This window comes from Eublepharis macularius, chromosome 5 (assembly GCF_028583425.1).
Source record: "Eublepharis macularius isolate TG4126 chromosome 5, MPM_Emac_v1.0, whole genome shotgun sequence".
NCBI lineage: Eukaryota > Metazoa > Chordata > Lepidosauria > Squamata > Eublepharidae > Eublepharis > Eublepharis macularius.
In genome coordinates this window covers 106223434-106245183 of record NC_072794.1, presented here as the reverse complement: position 1 = coordinate 106245183, position 21750 = coordinate 106223434, and the positions used below count along the sequence as shown (strand labels likewise).

Here is a 21750-nt window from a genome sequence, read left to right as displayed (position 1 = left end):
TGTTGGGCGTCGGGGGTTGGGCGCCATTTTGCGCGGTGGCTGAGTAGAGGCGCTGATTGGGTTTCGGGGACCGGTGGCGGAGCCAATCAGAGCGGGACCCGAACCGGGGGAGCAAGGCACGGTGAGTGCGAGCAGCCAATATGGAGCCCCCGAGCGCCGGCCCAAGAGCCGGGATTGGCGGGGCCGAGTGGCCAGTCAGAAGGCCGCGCGCGGGGCTAGGGCTGGGCGAGCGCTGGGGCAGCGAGCGGCTGCGGCCGGTTGAGCTCCGGCTTAACGTGGAGATGGGAGGGCTGGCTGGCGCGTGGGGGAACCGGGCGGGTCGCCCCGAGGGGAGACATGAGCCAGGCTGCCTAATCGGATGGCCCTGTCTCCGCCCTGAGAAGCTTCCGAGGGTGTGAAAGATGCCCTTTGTAGACCCCATTGAGTGGAGGGGGCGAAGCTGCCGAAAAGAAAAATGAGGGAGACCTTCGGTCCGCTCCCCGTAGAAAAGTTCCCTCGCGGGGATGGCTTTTCGGGGAGGGAGGAGTGGCCGGCCTCTTCCAGACTGAAGCATTCGTCGCCTTGCCTAAGGCTACTGCTGCCCAGTGAGGTCAGTTCTGCGCGAACTGACCGTGGACAGTAACCGAATATCATAGAGCTCAGCGCCCTTTGTGAGGTTCTCCACCACATTCTTTTCTTTTTAATGCAGTCTTTCTCTCATAAATGTTTCTTCCATGACAAAGTGAAAAAAAACCCTGCGCCTGACAAAGTGGGATCTGGCTTGTGGAGGCTTGTGCCTCAATAAATTCATTGTCTTTAAGGGCCTGCAAGAGTCTGATCATGTTTTAATAGCAAGCAGTATATCCCTGGGAAATAGGAAACAGCTGGCTGTAGGGCCTTTCCTGGGTGCTTCTCCCTCTCAAGATACAAAGGCAAGCTTTTCCCCTTAACTCATGTTAGACGGTATTCTTTTGTGTGTAGGAATAATTGTAAACAGACTTACATCTGTTCCTCTTTGGGTTCATATTTTACAAAATTGTACTAGCAGTATGTTCTACAATATAAGAATGAGACTGAGTACAGTTTGTAATAATAGACGCTTTTTTCTCATGGTAGATATAGTAAATGCAGTTTACCTCTCAATTTTGTAACCTCAAGTGACACGTCTGTTGCATTGGATGTTGAGAATATTAATCAAATTTGTTATCATGAAAAAGAAGATCGTGGAATAATACCTTTTATTTTTATGTTGGATTTCCTAGTGCAATTTTTTTCTCTGAAGGATGTGAGCTAAAAGAACAGTTAAAATGAATGGTGGTGTCCTCATATGGATCAATTGATATTGTATTGAATATTAAGTCTTAGAATGTACTTGCTGTGTGTATTTTCAGCAACTTGAAGAAAAGGAGTGCAGTACAGTAGACTTTTCTTTCAAAACCAGATTTAATTACAAAGAGACTGTGTATTTTCTGTTACATAAGTAATTCTGGAGTTAATTTAGAAAAAAATCCTTTCAAAAATTGCTTCTTTTGTGGAAAGATTCACCATAAATGCTTATAAACTCAAAGATTTTACCAGTCTGAGACATGAGTGATCTATATTTCCTCTTTATTTTCTTAGCCTACAGGATACACTATAGTAATGTTATCAAGTATTTCTCTACAGCTACATTTGTTTAGCGATCTGTGCTGATCTCGGAGAATGTGAGAGGTGACACTTAATATATAGTCTACTGGGCTGTGGCAGTGGGCTAGCTAGTAACTGCCTGTCTCCAGCATTTTTCTGAATACAGCCTGCAACTTAATGGAAAGACTCCAATTTCTCATCTAACTAAATACCTTTAGCTTCTCTCAAGTTTAATCATAAAGTTGTGTGAGTTCAGAGCGCATCCCTAAGAACAATTTTCTGGATGTAAGCCCCACTGAATGCACCTGCATAGGCTTCTAAACAGACCTGCTTAGGATTGCTCTGTACATTGCAGAGATGTCAGTACCATCTAATACTGTACCCTTCTAGTGTTGCTGCTGTTCTCCCACATCATCTGCTTGCGGAGGTACTTGTCCCACGAGGAGAGGGTGTAAATATAAAGTAAGGAACAGAAAGAGGTTGATTGATATAAAGTAGTGAAACACAGGTATTGGAAAAGGTCTTCTTGGTCTCCTAGGAGCAAGAACAGAGACCGGGAGAAGGAGAAGTTCTCAAATTGAAATCTCACAATTGTCTTGGGTTTCTATAAATTCTTAGGCTTGCCACTATGGACTTTTAAAAGTAGGTATGTTGCTAAACAACCTGTTTGTAATAAACATTTGGGTTGTTTGCTGGCTGTTCAGAAACTGCGTTGAAATCTCCTGGAAATCCTAAAGGAAGGAAAATTCAGCAGTAAGGTTTATGGCTAAACCGGAAAAAAACCTGATGCCTGGAGATTATAAACATCATTTTTCTGTCAAAAATGTGACATGTATTGACTCTGGAAGCCTCATTTTAAGTTCTCATGTTGTTGATTAGTGTCATTATGTCTTTATTGTTGTGTCTAAGGGTTGCAATCATGTCCATTGAACTTATTAAGTTAATGTTTGAATACACTTGCATACGAATGAGCTACACAAATACAGCTGCGGATTGAAGAAAAAGACACACTACCCTTTCTACCATATTTTCCTGTATTTAAGATAATTTTATGTTGCTGAGTTAATGTCTTAATTTGTTGTCAAAGAAATAATTTCTTAACTAGTAATAGACTCTGCTAAATTATAGTGATTGTTCTAACATATTTTAAGCATTTAGGCACATTGCAATTCAGAAGAAGCAGGTACAAAATAAAACTTTTCCTAAAACATTAGAGATAAGACTCAATTTATCATCTGAAACCTTCTTATTTTAATTGGTTAAAAGATGGCCACAAAAAGCCAGCTCAAAAGACTTGCATTTCCTCCAGAAGATGCTCAGGCCTGGGCATGTCTTGAATGGGGGAGGGGACTCCACAGATGTGAAACCGCTACTCTGAATTTCTTTGTTTCATTTAGACTTAAGGGGAGAGTTATTTAATCCATCTTGGAAATTATGGCAGAAAGGGAGTGGTGGCATAGGCAGTCTTGTATCAACTATTTGGAATGCTGTCTTATTGGTTCCGGTATTCACTGCTTCTGCTCCATTTCTTTTGTCTCATTCACAAACTCCAAGCATTAAAAGTTACTAACCACTTGCTTTCACTTATGCTGAAAGAAATCCTTTCCCCAGAAACTTCTGTCCCACCTTGCATTGTAACAGCCCCCCTGGGACTACGTTGGATTTGTAAGTGACCTTAACCTGCTTTCTGGGAAATAGACTATTAAGAAGATTGTTTTCTGCTTTAGACTTTTTTGGGTCCCTGTTAACCACAGCAGTAGATGCAGAGAAGTTGCACAGTAGAGTTTATTCTTTAAAAGTAAACATCTCCCTGTTGTCATGAAGCAGATTTCTCCTGTCTCCAGTCTCATTTTACCATCATAGCTTTATTACCTGACTTAAATATACAGTTTCCCCTTAGCGCTGCTTGATTTCCACATAGCAGCTGTGGAGAGAGGTAGAAAGATTGGCATGTACAAGTTTGGTTAGAATGCCATGATTGTTTGGGAGGAGGTAATACAGGAGAACCAAATTTAGCACAGAAGCAATAAGTGCTCAATCTGACATTACCTGTGCAGCATTGGAGATACTGTAGTGCAGCTCCTTCACATGCTCCCTGATGGTATCTGAAGACAGAAACTGAATAGAGTCCATGATGTGGCTTCTTCCTACACCAGCACAGTCTCAGTTTAGGGAGGAGCAGTGGTGTGTCTGAGGAAACTGCTTTGTGGTCTTCTGCCATGACCCAAGTAACATAGGACAGAGCCATACTGCAGCAGTTTCCACAGTTAATGTCATTCAGATGACATCAAATAGGCCTAAATTAGCATATAAGATTTATTTTGCATATGTTCAAATTGTATTGCTTCCCTGCTGCTTGAAGTGTCTTGATTTTTGGGAAGGAGAAGGAGAGGAGGAAGAACTCAGGTTAACTAGCAGGCAAGGAAAAACAAGCATAGGGGCTATTTGCTAATTCCTCTCGTAACTAGAATTGCTTTAGTGACAGTAGTATGGAGTACTTCTATGCAAGGCTTTTTTCTGGGAAAATGTGGAGCTCACTGGATACCATACACGTGCACACTTTGCACGTGCATGCTCCTGGGACCGCGGGATGACATCACTTCTGGGAAATGAAGTCATTACGCAGGCCGTGGCCACCCTGGGAGCGATGCCGGCTCCACGGGGGGCCTGATTTGGGCCCAAATTGGACTGGAACAGGATGTTGCCACGCGGGAGAATAGTGAGGAGGAGGCACCCAGCATGGGCCAGCACACTGTTCTCCCCCCCCCTTCCACAGGCTTACCAGGATCCAAAAACATTCTGTAACCCCCCCCCCAGCCTTTTCCTCCAGGGGAAGTTATCTCTGTTTGGAGATCAGGGGGCGGAGCCACCAGTCACATAGGCATTTTTAAGAGGTGCCGGAATGCCGTTCCACCGCGTTCTGGCTGAAAAAAAGCCTTGCTTCTATGTTTTGTCTTATATAGGTTGGTTTTGTGCTATGGTCTTCAAATGTTAACTAGATATATTGCTGGTCTTTGATGTTCCATCTTCATGAGAAATCCTTACTGCAACTTCTCTGTTTAATTGTCTTTTGGAGGCAATTTATCTGTGCTGAAAACACTATACATTATTCTTTGTAGTGTTTGTAAAATGTGGTATATATTTTCTTGTAGTTCTGTTGCTGACCGCTGTAGATAGCAACGTTTGAATTCCCCAAATGGGAGAGTGATGATGAGAGCTTACAAATAAGATTTATTCCAAGGCAGCGAGACAGTCCCAATACATTATCTACTAATTTTTGGTGTTTATTAAAAAAATAGATTGTGAATGCTGGTGTCAGGGTTTTTTTTAGAAATTGCTTTTGAAAGTAATGGTAATCTCTGAAAAAAATAGTTGCCAGAGGGCAACAAGCAGTTGTATAAAATTAACACACAAGAATAGCTGACCTCTGGCTTTCAAAGCAGAAGCAAGCTTATGATTGCTGTATATTACTTTGTATGTTTTGAAGGCATTGTGTGAGGAAAAAAGTGGAAGAACTTTAGCTCTTCTAAGGTAGCTCTTAGGATTAAGACATTGGAAACAATGTTTTGTAGCATACAGAGCAGACAAAATATGTGGACTAATCTCCAGGCAGTTTTTGCATAGCTGAAAGCCTTGGATAAGATCTCTTATTCCTGAGGCTCTCTGAAATCTCAAGTGGTCAGTAGAACCAAGCTCTTATCTGTAAAGAAACAATGTGAATAACACCATTTTAAGAAATATGGTTGCACTTCCAGAATACATTTCCACAGTTGTGGCAATATAAATATTGAATGTTCATCTTCGTTCTTCTGTGCCTCCACACATGGGGACTGCGCAGGCGCAGGCCAGCCGCCGGAGAATTTTCTAGAGCTTCCATGGCTCCGAAGGGGCCGTTTGTCGCGCGCCTCAGCGACCGTTTTCCCGCCCAAACGGTCACGTGATCCTCCAGCGACCAACGGCCCCTTCCCTCAGTTCTCTTCTTGCCGCCGCTTGGAGAGAACGTGAGCTTCGTTGCTCTGTGCTTTTTTGTGCTTCGTGCTTTATTCTGACTGATTGCTTGGCTTTTGACTTCGGACTTCGTGACCTCGGCTATTCTTCGGATCTCGTTTGGACTTTGTTGTGGACTCGGTAATTTGACTCGGACTGTTTTTGACCTTCCTTTCGCGTGCCCCTGAAGATGGCCTCAAAGGCTCTCTTCAAGCATTGCCTCCAATGCCACACTAAAATGGCCAAGACCGATGGCCATGAACTGTGCTTGTTCTGTTTGGGGGAGACCCATAATGTAACGGCCTGTAAAATTTGCCAGGGCTTCACCAACAAGGCCCGACAGGAGCGCAAGGCCCGACTTAACTCCTCCCTGTGGCAGAAGGTCATGTCCGGAGGCGCCCCGTTGCCCTCCTCCAAGGCCGGCCCTAGCCCCTCTGCCGAACGGCATTCCAGAGCTGGCTCAGTGGCCTCCGCGAGGTCGGGGTCGAAACCGCGTCCCCCGAGTGCCTCGGCGTCGAGAGCGGCCTCTCCAGCGCAGGGACCGGTGCGGCCGCCCCGTAGCGCATCTTCCACCAGGTCGGATCCGAGACCGACATCGGAACCGAGGATCCGTCTACCGAGTCCCCGATCGGAACCGACGACCGGGTCGATTCCGGTAAAACCTAAGAGATCGAGGCCGAGGTCCCCTTCGAAGGCGAGGAGCGCGTCGGTTCCGAGGTCTTCTTCGGAACCGGCGAAGAAGAAGAAGAAGACCAAACATCACCGGTCGCCGCATCCCGCTCCCCAGGAAGAGGTCATCGTGCTTCCTCACACGCCTTCCCCTCATCTGGATTCCCCGGAGCCAGAGGACATCTCCGTGCCGGTGCCGGATCCGATGGCCTTCGAGACGGTGCCCGCAGAATTCTCTTCGGGACCGGAGCCGAGCCCGCGCCGTCGGATCCGAACATCGCCTGCTCTTCGGTCGCCGAGGCTGGAACCGAGCCCGTCTCCTCGTCGGAGCCGTCCGTCGCCTGCCCGTCCGTCTCCACCAGCTGCCGGTCGTGAGCGACGTCGGTCTGGGGACAGTGTCCGATCGGTCCGGTCCACTGCGTCCCGACATCGACAGGCCTCCTACCTCCCCTCGCCATACCATTGCCAGTGGGAAGGGGCACCTGCAGGTTTCTCCGTGTCGGAACCGAGGCCTTCGACATCGAGGTCGACGTGGGCTCCCCCTCCGCACCAGGTTCCGGAATCCCAGCTCGGTTCCGATGAGGAGGATGTGGAGAGCTTTGGCGGCTACCAGTCGGAGTCCTGGTCCGAACCATCGCCAGCTGAAGAGCTTGTACCATCTGCGGACTCGCCATTCGAGGACCTCCGCATCTACGCCGACCAGATGGCAAGGATGGCCAAGGCTCTCGAGATGGACATCTCCTCGGCAGTTCCCCAGACCAAGGACAAGCTCCTCAAACGCATTTACGGAGACAACCCGGCATACGTTGGCTTCCCCATGCTCGAGGGTCTTGAGGAAATCGTGGAGAAGGTGTGGCAGGTGCCCTGCGATCAACCTCCAACATCCAAGAGGATTGAGCAGCTCTACAAGATCAAGCAGGGTACCTGGCCGGCGCTGGTGAAACACCCTCCACCTTCCTCCTTGGTCACAGAGGAGTTCAACCCCAGGCGATCGGGTCACTCCTCGGTACCTGCCGATAAGGAGGGCAAGAAACTGGATGCCATGGGCAGGCGCCAATACATTGTTTCTTCCCTAGGTCTGAGGATTGCCAACTATCAGACCATCATGGCAGGGTACCAGCTGTACCTCTGGGAGAAGTTGGCATCCTATACACGAGACCTCCCTCCTGAGCAGAAGGCTGTGGTGTCCCTGCTGCAGACAGAGGCTGTGAGGCTGTCTAAGCAGCAGATGAACGCTGGAAGCCACGCTGCTGACACTGCTGCTAGAGGGATGGCTTCGGCGGTGGTCCTCAGGCGCCACTCCTGGTTGCGGTCTACGGCCCTGTCCCAAGAGGTGCGTTCCAGGGTGGAGAGCATGCCATTTGAGGGGGATTCGCTCTTTTCCAAAGCGACCGACGAGACCCTGAAGAAAAAGAAAGAGGACCGGCAGACGGCGCGGTCTTTGGGTCTGGCTCCAGCGGACAAGCCCTCCTCCAGGTCACGGTACGCTCCCCGATCTGGCCCTTACCATTACCAGGGCAGATACCATCAACAGCGGCCAGGCTACCAGCAGTATCCTGCCTACCAACAGCGGCCTTACCCTCCCGCACAACAGCAGAGGAGGCGTCGGCCCTTCAAGCCTCGTCCGGCACAACAACCGGCCCAGCAGAAGGATCAGCAGGGCACCGGGAGGCAGTACTGACGGGTCACGCCAGCCGTATCCCCGAACTTTTCGGACAGACTTAGTCCACTCCTCTCTGAGTGGGAGTCAATAACATCTGACTCATGGGTCTTAACTATTGTTGAACTGGGATACGGGCTGGAGTTCGTTGAGCTGCCTAGATGCAGTTCACCCCTGACAGCTGTCAATAACACTATGGCCGAGCTGGATGCGGAGATCGTGTCGCTCTTGGCCAAGGGTGCTGTGGAAGAATTGCCCTATGAGGACTCTGTGAAGGGATTCTTCTCTAGGTTCTTCCTGGTCCCTAAGAAGGATGGGGGCTTACGTCCCATCTTAGATCTGAGGGGCCTTAATGCCTTCCTCAAGGTGACCAAATTCAAAATGGTAACGTTGGCGGCTGTGATCGCCTTGCTGAAACAGGGGGATTGGTTTGCGGTTCTTGACTTAAAAGACGCATACTTTCACGTGGGCATACGGAAGGAGCACAGGAAGTACCTGAGCTTTGTTTACCGGCAAAGGGTTTTCCGGTATAAGGTGCTCCCCTTTGGCCTGTCCACTGCCCCACGAGTGTTCACTAAATGTGTGGCCCCTGTGGTTTCCTTCCTACGGGAAGAAGGCTGTACCATCTTTCCGTACCTCGATGACTGGCTCATCGTGGCTGAATCAGAGTCTAGGCTGGTGCAGGACATTGGCTTGGTACTTAGCACTTGCCAACGCCTGGGGCTCCTGGTGAACTTGGAGAAATCCAAACTGGTGCCCAACTGCAAGGTGTCCTACATTGGTGCACTGTTAGACTCTGTGGAGGGTAAGGCCCTGCTCCCCTTGGAGAGGGCTCGGTCCCTAAGGGGTCTAGTGTCCATGTTTAAAAGGAACCGGTTCCAGTCTGTGCGCACTATCCAGTGCTTACTAGGGCATATGGCAGCGGCCACCTCTGTGGTGCCTTTCGCTAGGCTGCGTATGCGCCCTCTACAGAACTGGTTTGTGCGGAGGTATGATGCTCTACTGCACCCTCCGTCCCTCAAATTCTCTATCCTGAGGGTCATCCTCTCCTCCTTGGACTGGTGGCTGTCTGATGACAACTTGTTTAGAGGGACCCCTTTCGGGTATCAACACCATGACATCACGGTTACCACTGATGCCTCTCTGTTGGGATGGGGGGCTTACTGTGGTGATGTGTCGGTGCAAGATGTCTGGTCTGACAGGGAAAAGACCCTCCATATCAATGTGCTTGAACTAAGGGCCATTCGTTTCGCACTTGTGTCTCTTACAGCACTGCTGAGAAATCGTCAGGTCTTGGTACAGACGGACAACACGACTGCCATGTACTACGTGAATCAGCAGGGGGGCACAGTGTCCATGGCCCTGTGCCGGGAAGCCACACTCACTTGGCAGTGGGCTATCGAGAACGGCGTGTCGCTTCGTGCTATACACGTGGCTGGGTCGGACAATGCCCGGGCAGATGCCCTCAGCAGGGTCCCTTTACTGGAACACGAGTGGGAACTGAACGGAGAGTGCGTTGGGCCGATCTTCCAGATGTGGGGTCATCCAGTGATAGATGTGTTCGCCACTGCGGCGACCACCAAGGCCCACACGTTCTGTTCCAGGGCAGGGAGCGACCCCCTCTCTATTGGGGATGCCTTCCAGTTTACGTGGACGCAGGGCTTGCACTACATGTTTCCTCCATTCCCCTTGATTCCCAGGGTCTTGTGCAAGATAGAGGAGGACGGGACGGACTGCATTCTAGTGGCCCCCTTCTGGCCACGGCAGGTTTGGTTCCCGAAGCTCCTGCGGATGTCCCAACGGACGTATGTGAGTCTGCCCCCTCGGCAAGACCTTCTCCTAAACGGGAGCCTGGTCCACCACGATCCAAGGAAGCTGCATCTAACGGCTTGGCGGATCGTTCCTCCCCGATAGGCTTTACTGACGAGGTACAGAGGGTCCTCCTGAATGCTCGTCGGCCATCCACTAGGCGCGCTTATGCGGCCAAGTGGCGCAGGTTTGAGCTCTGGGCACTTGCCAGAGGAGTGGTGCCTGACAACAGTCCCTTGGGGGTGGTGTTCGAGTATTTGTGCCACTTGCGTGGCCTGGGCTTGAAGGCTTCCTCCCTCAAGGTCCACCTGGCAGCGATATCAGCTGCTCACACCCGAGTTGAGGGTGCTACGGTGTTTTCTCACCCACAATCCCGCCAGTTCCTTAAGGGCATGTACAATCTTTACCCACCTGTGTCAGCGCCAGTGCCTCAGTGGTCGCTGTCCTTGGTGCTCTCACGTCTCATGTTGCCTCCATTTGAACCGATGGCTACATGCCCCTTGGATATGCTATCCTACAAGGTGGCATTCTTGGTGGCCGTCACATCGGCCAGAAGGGTCAGTGAGCTGTCTGCACTGCGGTCTGACCCTCCCTTTCTTGTATTTCATCCCAACAAGGTGGTCCTGCGTCCCTGCCTTGGGTTCCTGCCCAAGGTGGTGTCCGCCTTCCACCTCTCGCAGGATATCTCACTGCCTGCTTTCTTTCCTCAACCTTCCTCTAAGGGGGAAAAGGCCCTTCATTCCCTAGACTTGAAGAGGGCCCTAGCCTATTACCTGGATAGGACGAAGGGATTCCGCTCCAGTCCTCACCTGTTTGTATGTTTTGGGGCCAAGGACAAGGGTAGCAGGGCTTCCTCACAGACCCTGTCTAGGTGGATTGTGTCGGCCATTAGCAAGGCCTATTCCCTAGCAGGGGTGGCTTGCCCGCTTCATGTCAGAGCCCACTCCACGCGGTCCCAAGCATCCTCTTCGGCACTCCTCAGGGGGGTGCCCCTGGTTAACATTTGTAAAGCAGCCACATGGTCCTCTGCAGACACCTTTGTCAGGCATTACGCCGTTGATGTCAATGCGGAGCAGGATGCATCTGTGGCCAAGGCTGTCTTACACTCCCTCTTTTCCTGAGGGAGTTTTGGTTTGACTTCCTTGACGTACCTGTTGGGTACCCTTGAGTGGAAGTGTGTATATATGTACCTTGGGGGTGTGTATATATGTAAATATTGAGTATTTATGTGTCCTTACACAGTATTTTTACATAGATGTATATATGCATGTCTATTTATTGTTGATCTTGTTTGCTTAATAAAATTGTGTTGGACTTCACCCCCGCCTTCCTTATTGTGTGAAGCTTGGTACACTCCCATGTGTGGAGGCACAGAAGAACGAAGATGAAAACAGGGTTAACATACCTGTAACTTATGTTCATCGAGTTCTTCTGTGCTGACACACAACCCTCCCTCCTACCCCGCTGTGAACTCCAATGCACAATACTGTGATGGCTGTAACGGATATTGGTGTTTTTAAGGTGTTACGGCTGAAGTGTGTTGGTCAAGCGGCGGCAAGGGAGAACTGAGGGAAGGGGCCGTTGGTCGCTGGAGGATCACGTGACCGTTTGGGCGGGAAAACGGTCGCTGAGGCGCGCGACAAACGGCCCCTTCGGAGCCATGGAAGCTCTAGAAAATTCTCCGGCGGCTGGCCTGCGCCTGCGCAGTCCCCATGTGTGTCAGCACAGAAGAACTCGATGAACATAAGTTACAGGTATGTTAACCCTGTTTTACAAAAGATTTGTCAAGTTTATTGTGATTAAAGACTTAAATATTCTTTTAATAATGAGATTATTGGAAGGCTTGATGGCTTTGTTGTTAAAGTATCATAAATAGAAGAGATTACTATTTTTACATATTAAATTGCAGTTTTGATCTCTCTTAAGAGTAATCTCTTTTTTCCCCCTCCTAGGATTGCAGTTGAAGCTCGTTGCATAGTTGATTGGCAGTGAAAAAATATGGAGCAGTACACAGCAAACAGCAATAGCTCGACGGAACAAATAGTTGTACAAGCTGGACAGATTCAGCAACAGGTGTGGTGAATTACTTGCAAGGGTGAACTGAAGGCTGTGGTTATTTTCTTCTCTTTTAGAGGCCAATGATAATACATACTGCTTTACCGATTGTCATCTTATCCAGAGCTTAATTTTGCCTGAATGTTTTAGAAATTCCCAGGTTGTCTCAATAGTCTTAAGCATGTGCCATAATACCTAGTTACTAAATATTTTTTTGACTTTGAAATTTGTTTTTCACTATATTGATTCTGTCTTATCTGTATTTCTGCAGTGGTTTTTGTTTTCTTCAATACTGCATAAGCGGATATATTATTTTTATGAGGCTGTAGGATAGTTTGAAAAAAGAAATCCTGGAATGCCTAGGAACTGAAAGGATTGATTAGCTCACTTATGCAGATAGGTGAAATTCACACCATTTCATCAAGTCTGATTTTCTCAATAGCGCAGTCTTTGGAGCAGGTGGTTGTGGTGCAGATGAGGCATGATATCAACCATGCTTCATTTAGCATAGGCTGCTGTGTTACTTCCTGTGTCATAGTACAAAGTCTCCCTTAGGTCTGATTTCTTGAACTAGGAAGAAAGTTTTGTCTATTCAGATAGGAGGAAAATGGTCAGTTCAGTGAGCCTGTATTCAGCATGAAACAAATGTAGCAGAATAGCTATTAATAATGCAGATTCAAATTAGTGGTTGTGAGCTCATAGGTGTTCATTTGTTTTCCTTTCTATCTTATCCTACTTCTGTTTTCTTAGATTTGTATGTTTCTTTCTGAGGGAAGTCCTAACAGCACATTGTTAAGGCTGTACTGATTTAGTTATCATCATATTAAGAGGATGTTCAGATTTGTTCTTTAGAATTCATTGGCCTCTAATTGGCTATTTATTTATTTATACTCTTAGAAAAACAAGTGTAAGTTCCCAAATTTTAGTATGGGACCATCACCAGTATCTATTGTTCTCTCTTTAGTCAGTAAATGTAACTCAGGCCAAGCACTAGTGATCATTCCATCAAGAAGGGACAGATAGAGTCCCCCATAGGGCCTGTTGTTCCTCTGCCAGCAATAAGGATGTTTCTTATTTTGAGCTTTTCCTGCCCTCCTGCAAAGTTTCAAGATCTTCCTGTTCCTGTTCCCAGCAGCAGGGTGGTGTCACTGCTGTCCAGTTGCAGACTGAGGCTCAGGTGGCATCTGCCTCAGGCCAGCAAGTCCAGACCCTCCAGGTAGTGGTGATCTATCTGTTGTATATCTGTGAGCATTGCATGAATCACTCCATCACTTCACGTCTGATGCTGTGTTTGCACTGGGGCTTGAAATAAGAACAGTGGAGTAGTGGCTTTTTTAATCCTCTATAACTGCTATGGCTTATGCTAACTGTAGATGGATAACAGCACAATTAACAGAAGGGTTGGAGTTGAACTGCATGTAGTGATACATGAACTGCATGCCATTCCATGAAATTTCTGTTGTTGCAAATAGGAAGATCCTTATTTTGGATAGGAACCAAGTGAAGAGGGAAAACATTGTAGACCAGTACAGCCTCACTTTGTGATGGAAATCTTAAACAATGACATGAGGTACATGCTCGTTTCTCTTCCCCCATGAGATTTTATTTAAAGAAGTCAAGGGCTTTTAAACATCTTGCTGAAGTAATTTAGATGGTGTTATTTTAGGGATCCTATTCCCCGGTGGGGGCGAGGGATTCCCCCACTTCCACCTTCCCTCCCCACCACCACTCACCTGGCCAGTGGGGGAGAATGGCACAGGAATGGGCCTCAGGGGTGATGCGATGACATCACTCCCAGGAGTGACGTCATTGCGCTCCCCTGAGAGCATACATGTGCTTTGCAGCGGGCCAAGTTAGGCCCCAAATGTGCTGAATTGGGCCCGTTTGAGGCCCAGATCAGCCTGTTGCGAAGTGCACACAATGCACACCCACACAATGATGTCCCCCAGAAGTGATGTCATCGTGCAGGCACAGGGCTGTGCACTCGAGTGAAGTACACCGGAGCAAGATGAACGGTAAGCACCAGGTTCCCAGCCTCCTGCCAGGACGGTAGGGGGACTTGGCAACCCTATGTTATTTATATGACAGTTGTCAGGAAAATACTAGATTTTTAAAAAAAGAATTGAAGTCCATTGGGAAGTGATATTTCAAACCCTTATTTGTGCCCTTGTGAAATGATTAATGTCATTATGAACATCATCTCATTTTTTAACCTGTGCCAGGACTGTCCAAGGCATTTTTACTTTTTTTAGTGATGAATGCAGTTTATTATTAACCTTCATCTCTTCAGATTACTGAGGGCTTTATGATTTTTTATTTTGCCTCAGGTTTTTTTTTGTTTGCTTGCTACACTGGCATCAGTTTCTCAAGTAAAGGTCAATAATTCTGCACATAATGAATTAATGCTCAGTGAATTAATACCAAAAAAAAGACTATTATATTGGCCTAGCTTAGAGTTAATATTGAAGTCCTCTTCATGGAAAATATGAATGTCTACTGCCCCCCCTTCAGACTTTAAGAAAAAAGCTAGACATTGTAGAAGTACATATGACACCTATCTGTCATATTTCATTTTTTAAAGATTCTCTTTTTCTGCTTTGAATTTCTTATACGTTTTCTAAATGAAATCAACCTTGCCATGAGAAGTGCACGATCCATTTATTCATGAGAATAATTCTTGTGTCAGGGCAATTGGCCATATCTTTTTTTGCACAGCAGGCATGTATTGGTGAGCAATATATCTTGAAAACTGCATGGTCCCACCCCTCTCTTGTTAAAATTTTGAATCTCTAAGCTTTATTTTTAAAATACGTAGCTGTTATGCTGGTCTAAGTACACTTGGGGAGAAAAAATGACAGAGATATTTTTCAGTGTTTGAAAGATGAAATCACCATATGTTCAGATATCATTTCAAGGCTCTAGTCTGAATTACTATTATATGAACAGCTTGGAAACATCAGCTGGTTACCTGTGGCTTATCTACAATCAGTGCTCTGAAATGAGTCATATTGTGAAGTGACTTCTATACAGATAAGCAAATTGAGGCTCCAAGTGTATTGCCTACCTTCTCCAGTTTAAATACTTCTTTCTCTCCAATGTCTAGTTGCACAAGCTTCTTAGTTGAAAGGGGGTACATGGAAGTTTGGAAGATTTTATTTATTTATTTATGTGTTTGTTTGTTTGTGTCGTTTATAGTTCGCCTTTCTCACTGAGACTCAAGGCAGATTACACAGTGTGAGATTAGTACAGTCAATATCAAGGACATTTCCATAAACAATGCCATAGGGTAAATAAATACAAGTTTACCAAGACATAGCGTTAACAAGAATCCAATACAGAGTAGAAGAAATGCTGAAACAGAGCGTAAACAACTTTGTATCTTACTGTTTCTCACTGTTAGAGGGCTGATGTTGGTTAGTAGTTTGAATGCCAGTCCAGGAATGGGATGATCTTGGTTCCAAGGATGGCAACTTTTACTCCTTGATTTATTAGTCTTTGAGGTGCTCTATATAGTTTAATGACATATGAAGTTATAACTTTATATCAACTGTGAATTACTGTCAGGGTTTTAGGACTCTGGTTGTACATAACTTTTGCTCCATATTTTATCTGTATAAAAACCAGTGGTGGGTTTCTTTTTCTTATATCAGGGATTCTATGTAGTTGGTAGGACAAATGGAAGTTCTGAGATGTGAACATTTTTAAGTCATAAGTGTTGGATATGTGAGTTCAGGCTGATGCATGACCTTCTGATTTTCATTTCTATTGTATTTTGGTCCATCTATATAATGTCTGGTAGTGTAGTTGATATCTGATGCACAGGAAGCTTATTGGATTTCCATTTCATTGTGATGTTTTTCTTTCCTATTATTTAGGTGCAGGGTCAACCATTAATGGTACAAGTGAGTGGAGGTCAGCTGATCACATCAACTGGTCAGCCAATCATGGTACAGGCTGTACCGGGGAGTCAAGGTCAGACCATTATGCAGGTTCCAGTTTCAGGATCACAGGGACTGCAACAGGTCAGTATGCCCAACTCCATGAAGTATAGAGTAGGACAGATAAGCCAGCATGACATAATGGTTGGTGTTTGCTTCCAGCACCTTATGTTACAGCAATCTGGTGCAGTTAATGTAGAAATTCTGTTCTTAACTATTTTAGTTAATAATTGTTGTTAGACCAGTACTTGATTAATTTTTCTAGTCCCTTTTAAGAGTCTTCTGTGTGCTGTTGGAGATTTCCATAAGATAGTTACATACAGTGTGGTAAACTGCTTCCTATATAAATTTTGCATAGCATAGAAGTGTTTTAAAAATAGCATACTGGCTTTAGAAAGTGGCCTTGGCATACTTTTTAACCAGATGCAGATATCTTAGAAGTTACATAATAGGACCTCTCAGACTTCATCTTAGGGTGTTCACACAGTGACATCTGATACTGTCAACTCATCACAGTGTAACATACCCATTTTTGCATTGTGAACATTGCTTTGAAAGCACCCATGCGGTAAAATTTGAAGTGTACTTTCCCCTGTAGAAATCGGTGGGTTCTCACTTTTTCAGCTTTTACCTATAGAAAGGCATTCAGGAGAAATTGAAGTCATGCAGAACTGATGAGTATAACTATGTTACAAATTTTCCCATGTTTAAAATGGAAGTGGAAACTTAATTACACTGAACATCGTTTTTAATATAAGGAGAAAAACAGCTATTCAAGTCTACCTCAACAGATTTCTCTTCTCTGAAAGTGGGGGACATGTTTTGATGCCTGGGCTACTACCAGTATTCCTAGAGAGGCAGGAAGTAAATTGGAGACTGCTGTCTCTGCCTTATGGCAAGTGCCCTCCAAGATTCTCAGTTTTATTTCCTGCCTCAATAATGAGTGAGGAAAAAACTCTGAATAAAAATTCTTTTCAGAGCCTTTGATTGCAAATACCTCTCTTTTTTCTAGCCTGCACTTCATTCTGATCATCTTCTCTCCTCTTCATAAAAAATCAAAAGCCCTTCCCTTTTTTTGTCACTGGTAATGATTTGCCTAGTGCCTGCCCAGCCAAGGCGATGTCAGCTTCAAACTCTGTTGCGATGGCCTCGGAGGCTACAATGTTGGCAAAGCAGAATGTGGAAGCTGTTCTCCCCAAATCACAAGGGAAACAGACCTTACCCACGGTAGCCAGCCAGATGAAGCCAGTGGAGGCTCTAGCTGTCATGGGAAGCCACAGCATGTATTCAGACAGCTCAGAAAATGGCGCCAAGGCCGATTTTGGTGCCAGAACAGCAGCAGTGTCCATATATCTGCATCAGAGGACAAAGAGGAGGACATTGCTGGTGGAAATGACAGCGGTGAGTCAAAAGGGCTTTCCAACCCCAATCCTTCCCTCTTCTGCTCCAAGGAAGACACTCCCCCTGAAATTAAATACTGTCTTGAAAACTGGGTAGACAAACCCATGGCAAAAAAAAGAACCAAGAAGCCAGGGGGAGGGAATACCTCAGGTAATCATCTCTGCTAGAGTCTCAAGAACAAAAGTCACCTGCAACTCCCAGAGGCCTTTGGTGCACCAAAGCAGACAGCAGATGCTTTTGGGCACCCAGATCTCCCCCTCAACATTATTGTATGTCAGAATCTGGTCAGGATTTAGATAAGGGAAACAGGGAGTTGTCTGAGGAAGAGCCTGCTCCCCCAGAGCAATTGAAACAGATGCCTCTTCAGCTAGGATGATCTTCCCCTGATTCTAATCAAGCCCATGAGATCTTTGAGCCTTCAATTCACACCAGGGAAAATTCCCATAAAGGGTCTAGTTGCAGGATCCCTAAATGCAATCTAAATTATTCCCTGGATTCAAAAATAGAGTATGTTTTTGCTTTTTCAGTCTTGGAAGAGGAAATTAATGGAGAGTGGCCTAATTCTACAGCTTACTGGCTGCACTCTGAGCAGCTAGAAGAATGTACATTTTCCTCAGAAAACAAACAAGATTCTTCAAAGCCCTCTAATTGATGCTCCCATGGCAGCTCTCATTTCAGATGCAGCAATCGCTAAGGATGGGAAAGGATCCATGAAGGATCCTACAGACCATAAGATGGAGATCAATGTTGGGAGGATCCATGAAGCAACTGCCTTCGGTATCAAAGCTGCAGCAGCCAACTCTCTGGTTGCCGGGGCTTCTCTGGAGTGGGTGAGAAATCTCATTAGTTTTTCTACCACCTTAAATGTCAATCAGGTGTGAATAGACTGGAACAGGCAGCAGCATTCCCAGCAAATTATAGCCTAGATATCATGAAATTTTCTTCATGGGCCGTTACCTCAGCTATAGTGGCCTGTAGACATTTACGGTTTACAACCTGGAGTGGCTGTGTCTTCCAAAGCAACCGTGGCATTTTTTGAGTTTACAGGAGGCCAAACCATTTGGGGATAACTTGGATGAGATTCTGGTTGAAAGCAAAGACTAAAGAAATGTATGCCTTACTTGACCAAGCATAAGGATGAACATTCTAAAAGTTCTTGTTCCTAGTCCTTTTGGATCCAGAGAGCTTTCCCCACATTTAGAGGCAATTAAAGTGTTCTTCCTGGTATCAGAACAAGAATTCTTGCAGGCCTGGATCCCAATCATTAGGCTCTGGTCAGTTCTTCAGTTCAAACAAGGCCCAACAACACAAACTGATGCAAGGGACAATCCAGTTGGAGACTGCATTGGAGTTTTTTGATCTGATGTAAGCTTATTTCTTTCCTATTCATGGGATGAGTGATACAGTAACCATGGGATATGCTACCAAGTTTATTTCTCTTCCACCAAACATGTTCCTTTAAGTTCTGGTTTCCCACCATCCCAACAAGTGATCTCAGACTCTAAATACCATACAAAATCTCCATACAGGTGACAGTAGAGCCTGTGCTACTGTTTCACAAACACTGAGGGATTTATTCCACAGTCCTCAGAAAAGAAGTGCAATCTACATCAAAAGATTTGTCAAGTATAAGAGGTTCAAAATGGAAACCCTGAAGAATATCATGTAGGTGCTCAGTCTCAAGACTTGCTGTTGTCATTAGATTTTACAAGGCCTCCTTACATGTATCTATCCTGTACACAAGCCTCAACCAGAGCCAGGGCCTTTTCGGTCCTGGCTTCAACCTGGTGGAACTCTCTTAGTGAGACCAGGGCCTGGAAGTATTTACTATCCTTCTGCCAGGCCTGTAAGACAGAGATGTTCTGCCAGGTGTACAGTTGAGGCTAGGCTAGGCCTCCACCAGCCTAAATAGAGGAGGAGAAGGGAAGATCAGATCCCTCCCTATTAGCAGCATCCACCTTCCAGTTTTTAAATGGCCGGTCTTAAGTGGCAAACAGATTGTCCCTGTCTAGTTGATTGCTGCTACCGGTATTATTTTAAACTGATACTTTTACTGCTATGTTTTATTGATTTTAAAATTGTTAAGGTATAAACTTTATTGTAAATGCTTTTATATTGATGTAATCCGCCCTGTAATCCGCCTGTGCGGGGAGGGTGGAATAAAAGTCGAAACAAATAATAAATAAATAAATTTCTATGTTTCAGTCATGGAAATAGTCATCAGTTCAAGGCCTTACCATTTGGCTTGGCCTTCATAGCAAGCCTCAGAATTTGGAGAAGACATCTTCATCTCTAACTAGATGATCTTTGATCAGAACCTTGTCCAAGAGCAAGGAATTTTAGGATATCCAGCATACATTTCAGAGACCAGAAGTTCTTGATCTATGTCAGGAAGAGAATCTCATCACCACTCAGGTCTTAATGCTCCTGGGAGCCGTCATGGAAATTTTTTTTGACCATCAATATTTGACCATCAGTTTAAATTTTTGACCATAAATATTACCTTCTTCATTATGCTCTTAGCTCAAACTACCAGGCCTAATGATCATAACAATAGACTTGGTTCCATGGACCAGAGAACATTCCAAGCAGCTTCCATTGGCTTGGCTTTCGAAACCTAATTTCTATGAAGGGGCATGCCAGGATGAAACTAACCAGAGATATCAAGTACCAAGTGGTCAAAGAAGTGTCATTTTTCGGTGGAGAAATTCTTTCGTTTCAAGAAAGAGATCATCGTCGGCACCAATGTATGTCTCTATGGTTGGAATGCTCACTGTACTCTGGGCTAGGGGCAGGGTATCTGGTCCTACTGAGAATCAACTCTCATAAATCTTCAGGAGTTGAAGGTGATCAGGTTGGTTGTTCACGTTCACAACTGAATCTAGAATCTCCATGATTATGTTCTAATGGATAACACCAATGCCAAGGCCTACATCAGTAGGCAGAGACGCACCCAATCTTGCATGCTGCACAAAGAAGGAGAGACCATGTTTGACTGTTCACCATGTTATGTCCCTGAAGGCAGAAGACATCAGTGGTATCCACAGTGTGCTGGCGAACTGGCTCATCAGGCAACAACCAGACCACAGTGGAAGTTGGATTCTTGGTTTTTTTAGATGCTCTGCAGATGTCTCAGGACCTCTCAGGTGGACCTGTTTGCATCATGTTAGAACTCACAGCTTCACCAGTTCTTTGCTTAGTGCTCAGGAACAGAACAGATCGATGCTGTCAAGACACCCAGCCTCCATGTCTACTGTATACTTTCACTCCTTTCCTCACTGTTCCAGGCTTGATAAAGAAACTCATGTGGGAGAGGATAAAACTGGTATCCATCACTCCATGCTGGCCCAGGAAGCCATGGTTTTCCAGTCTAGAAGATCCCAGTCTTTATGCCTCCTAACACAGGATATGTTTCTCTATTCAAATCCTGCATGGCTCCACCTGGTTGGTTGGCAATTGAGCAGTAAATGATTCTGAACCATGGTTTTTCAGAAAAGGTCACTGCAGTTGTAATGGCCTCACAGAAACTGTCTAACATCATGATAGACAAATGTACCTGGAAGGCCTTCTCCAGGTAGTGCCATTGGAAGAGGCTTCAGGCTGAGCAAGCTACAGTGCTTCATCCTTCTCTTTCTTCAAAATAGTCTGGCTCAGAGTTATGACCCAGCAAGTTACAAAGACAAGGAGCTGGACTGGCTTTTACTATTTCCCAAGTAGGTGAGTTTTTCATCTCCAGGCCTCCATGTGTGAAATATTTTCTTTGAGGCACAGCTCTATTGTATTCTACATCCCATCATTTTCTATTCTGGCAGCTTCACATAGTCCTTTAGTCTCTGACTAGACCTCCTTCTGATTCCTTATGTGAAATCTTGAAATTCCTTGCTCTTAAGATGCTATTCTTAGCACCTGTCACATCAGCAAGATGTATGTCAGAACTGGGAGCACTTCGCCCTAGGCCAGGTTTGTGTGCATTTCATAAGGATAAGGGGGTCCTTCGTTCACATGCTACTTTTGTCTCTTAAGTTGATTGTTGTTTCTTAAAACTCAGGAACTGACATTGCCATCTTTCTGTCCCAATCCATTTCATCCAGTGGAGAAGAATTAGCATACTCTAGACTTGCAAAGAGCTCTACTTTCTTTCATTTGGAGGATAACTCTGTTCAGGAAATATTTACTATTTACTTCATTTATACCTGTCCTTTCTCCCCAAATGTGGAGCCAAAGCAGCTTACATTATTTGCCTCCTTTTTAGCCTCACAACAACCCTGTGAGATCAGTTTCTGTTTCCTATTCTTTCATCCCATAACAAAGTACAAAAAAAAAATTGTAAGGCTGAGAAAATGCATTTGCATGGCCTGTGAGTTCATGATCCACATGCAGCAGAGGGCAACACTGCTCATTCTGTTAGACTTCTGCCACAAATGCTGCCTGCAACAAAAATGCTTTGGTGTTGGAAATGTATAAGGCAGCAATCTGGGCTTCAGTCACCACAGTTGTTTGGCACTACAGATTGAATACCATTGACTTGGATCATGAAGCATTTGGGAAAATAAGCTTCAGCAAATTATATAATAATGGAATAATTGGTATTGAACTACCCCACCCCCACCCCATCCTGTATGCGTT

General features: G+C 45.7%; 1 protein-coding gene across 3 annotated transcripts in view; it reads left to right on the top strand.

The window, feature by feature from the left end:
• The first annotated feature begins 27 nt into the window (after positions 1–27).
• NFYA (nuclear transcription factor Y subunit alpha) overlaps positions 28–21750 on the top strand; it is a 38015-nt gene continuing 16292 nt past the window's right edge. For 2 of the 3 annotated variants that reach the window (XM_054980999.1, XM_054980998.1), the window contains exons 1-3: positions 28–121; positions 11683–11803; positions 15661–15807. In XM_054980999.1, the coding sequence (XP_054836974.1) occupies positions 11729–11803; positions 15661–15807 (222 nt within the window). In that variant the 5' untranslated portion in view covers positions 28–121; positions 11683–11728. Of the gene's footprint in view, positions 122–11682; positions 11804–12917; positions 13002–15660; positions 15808–21750 lie in introns of all 3 variants that reach the window. The other variant, XM_054980997.1, reaches the window with a different exon arrangement.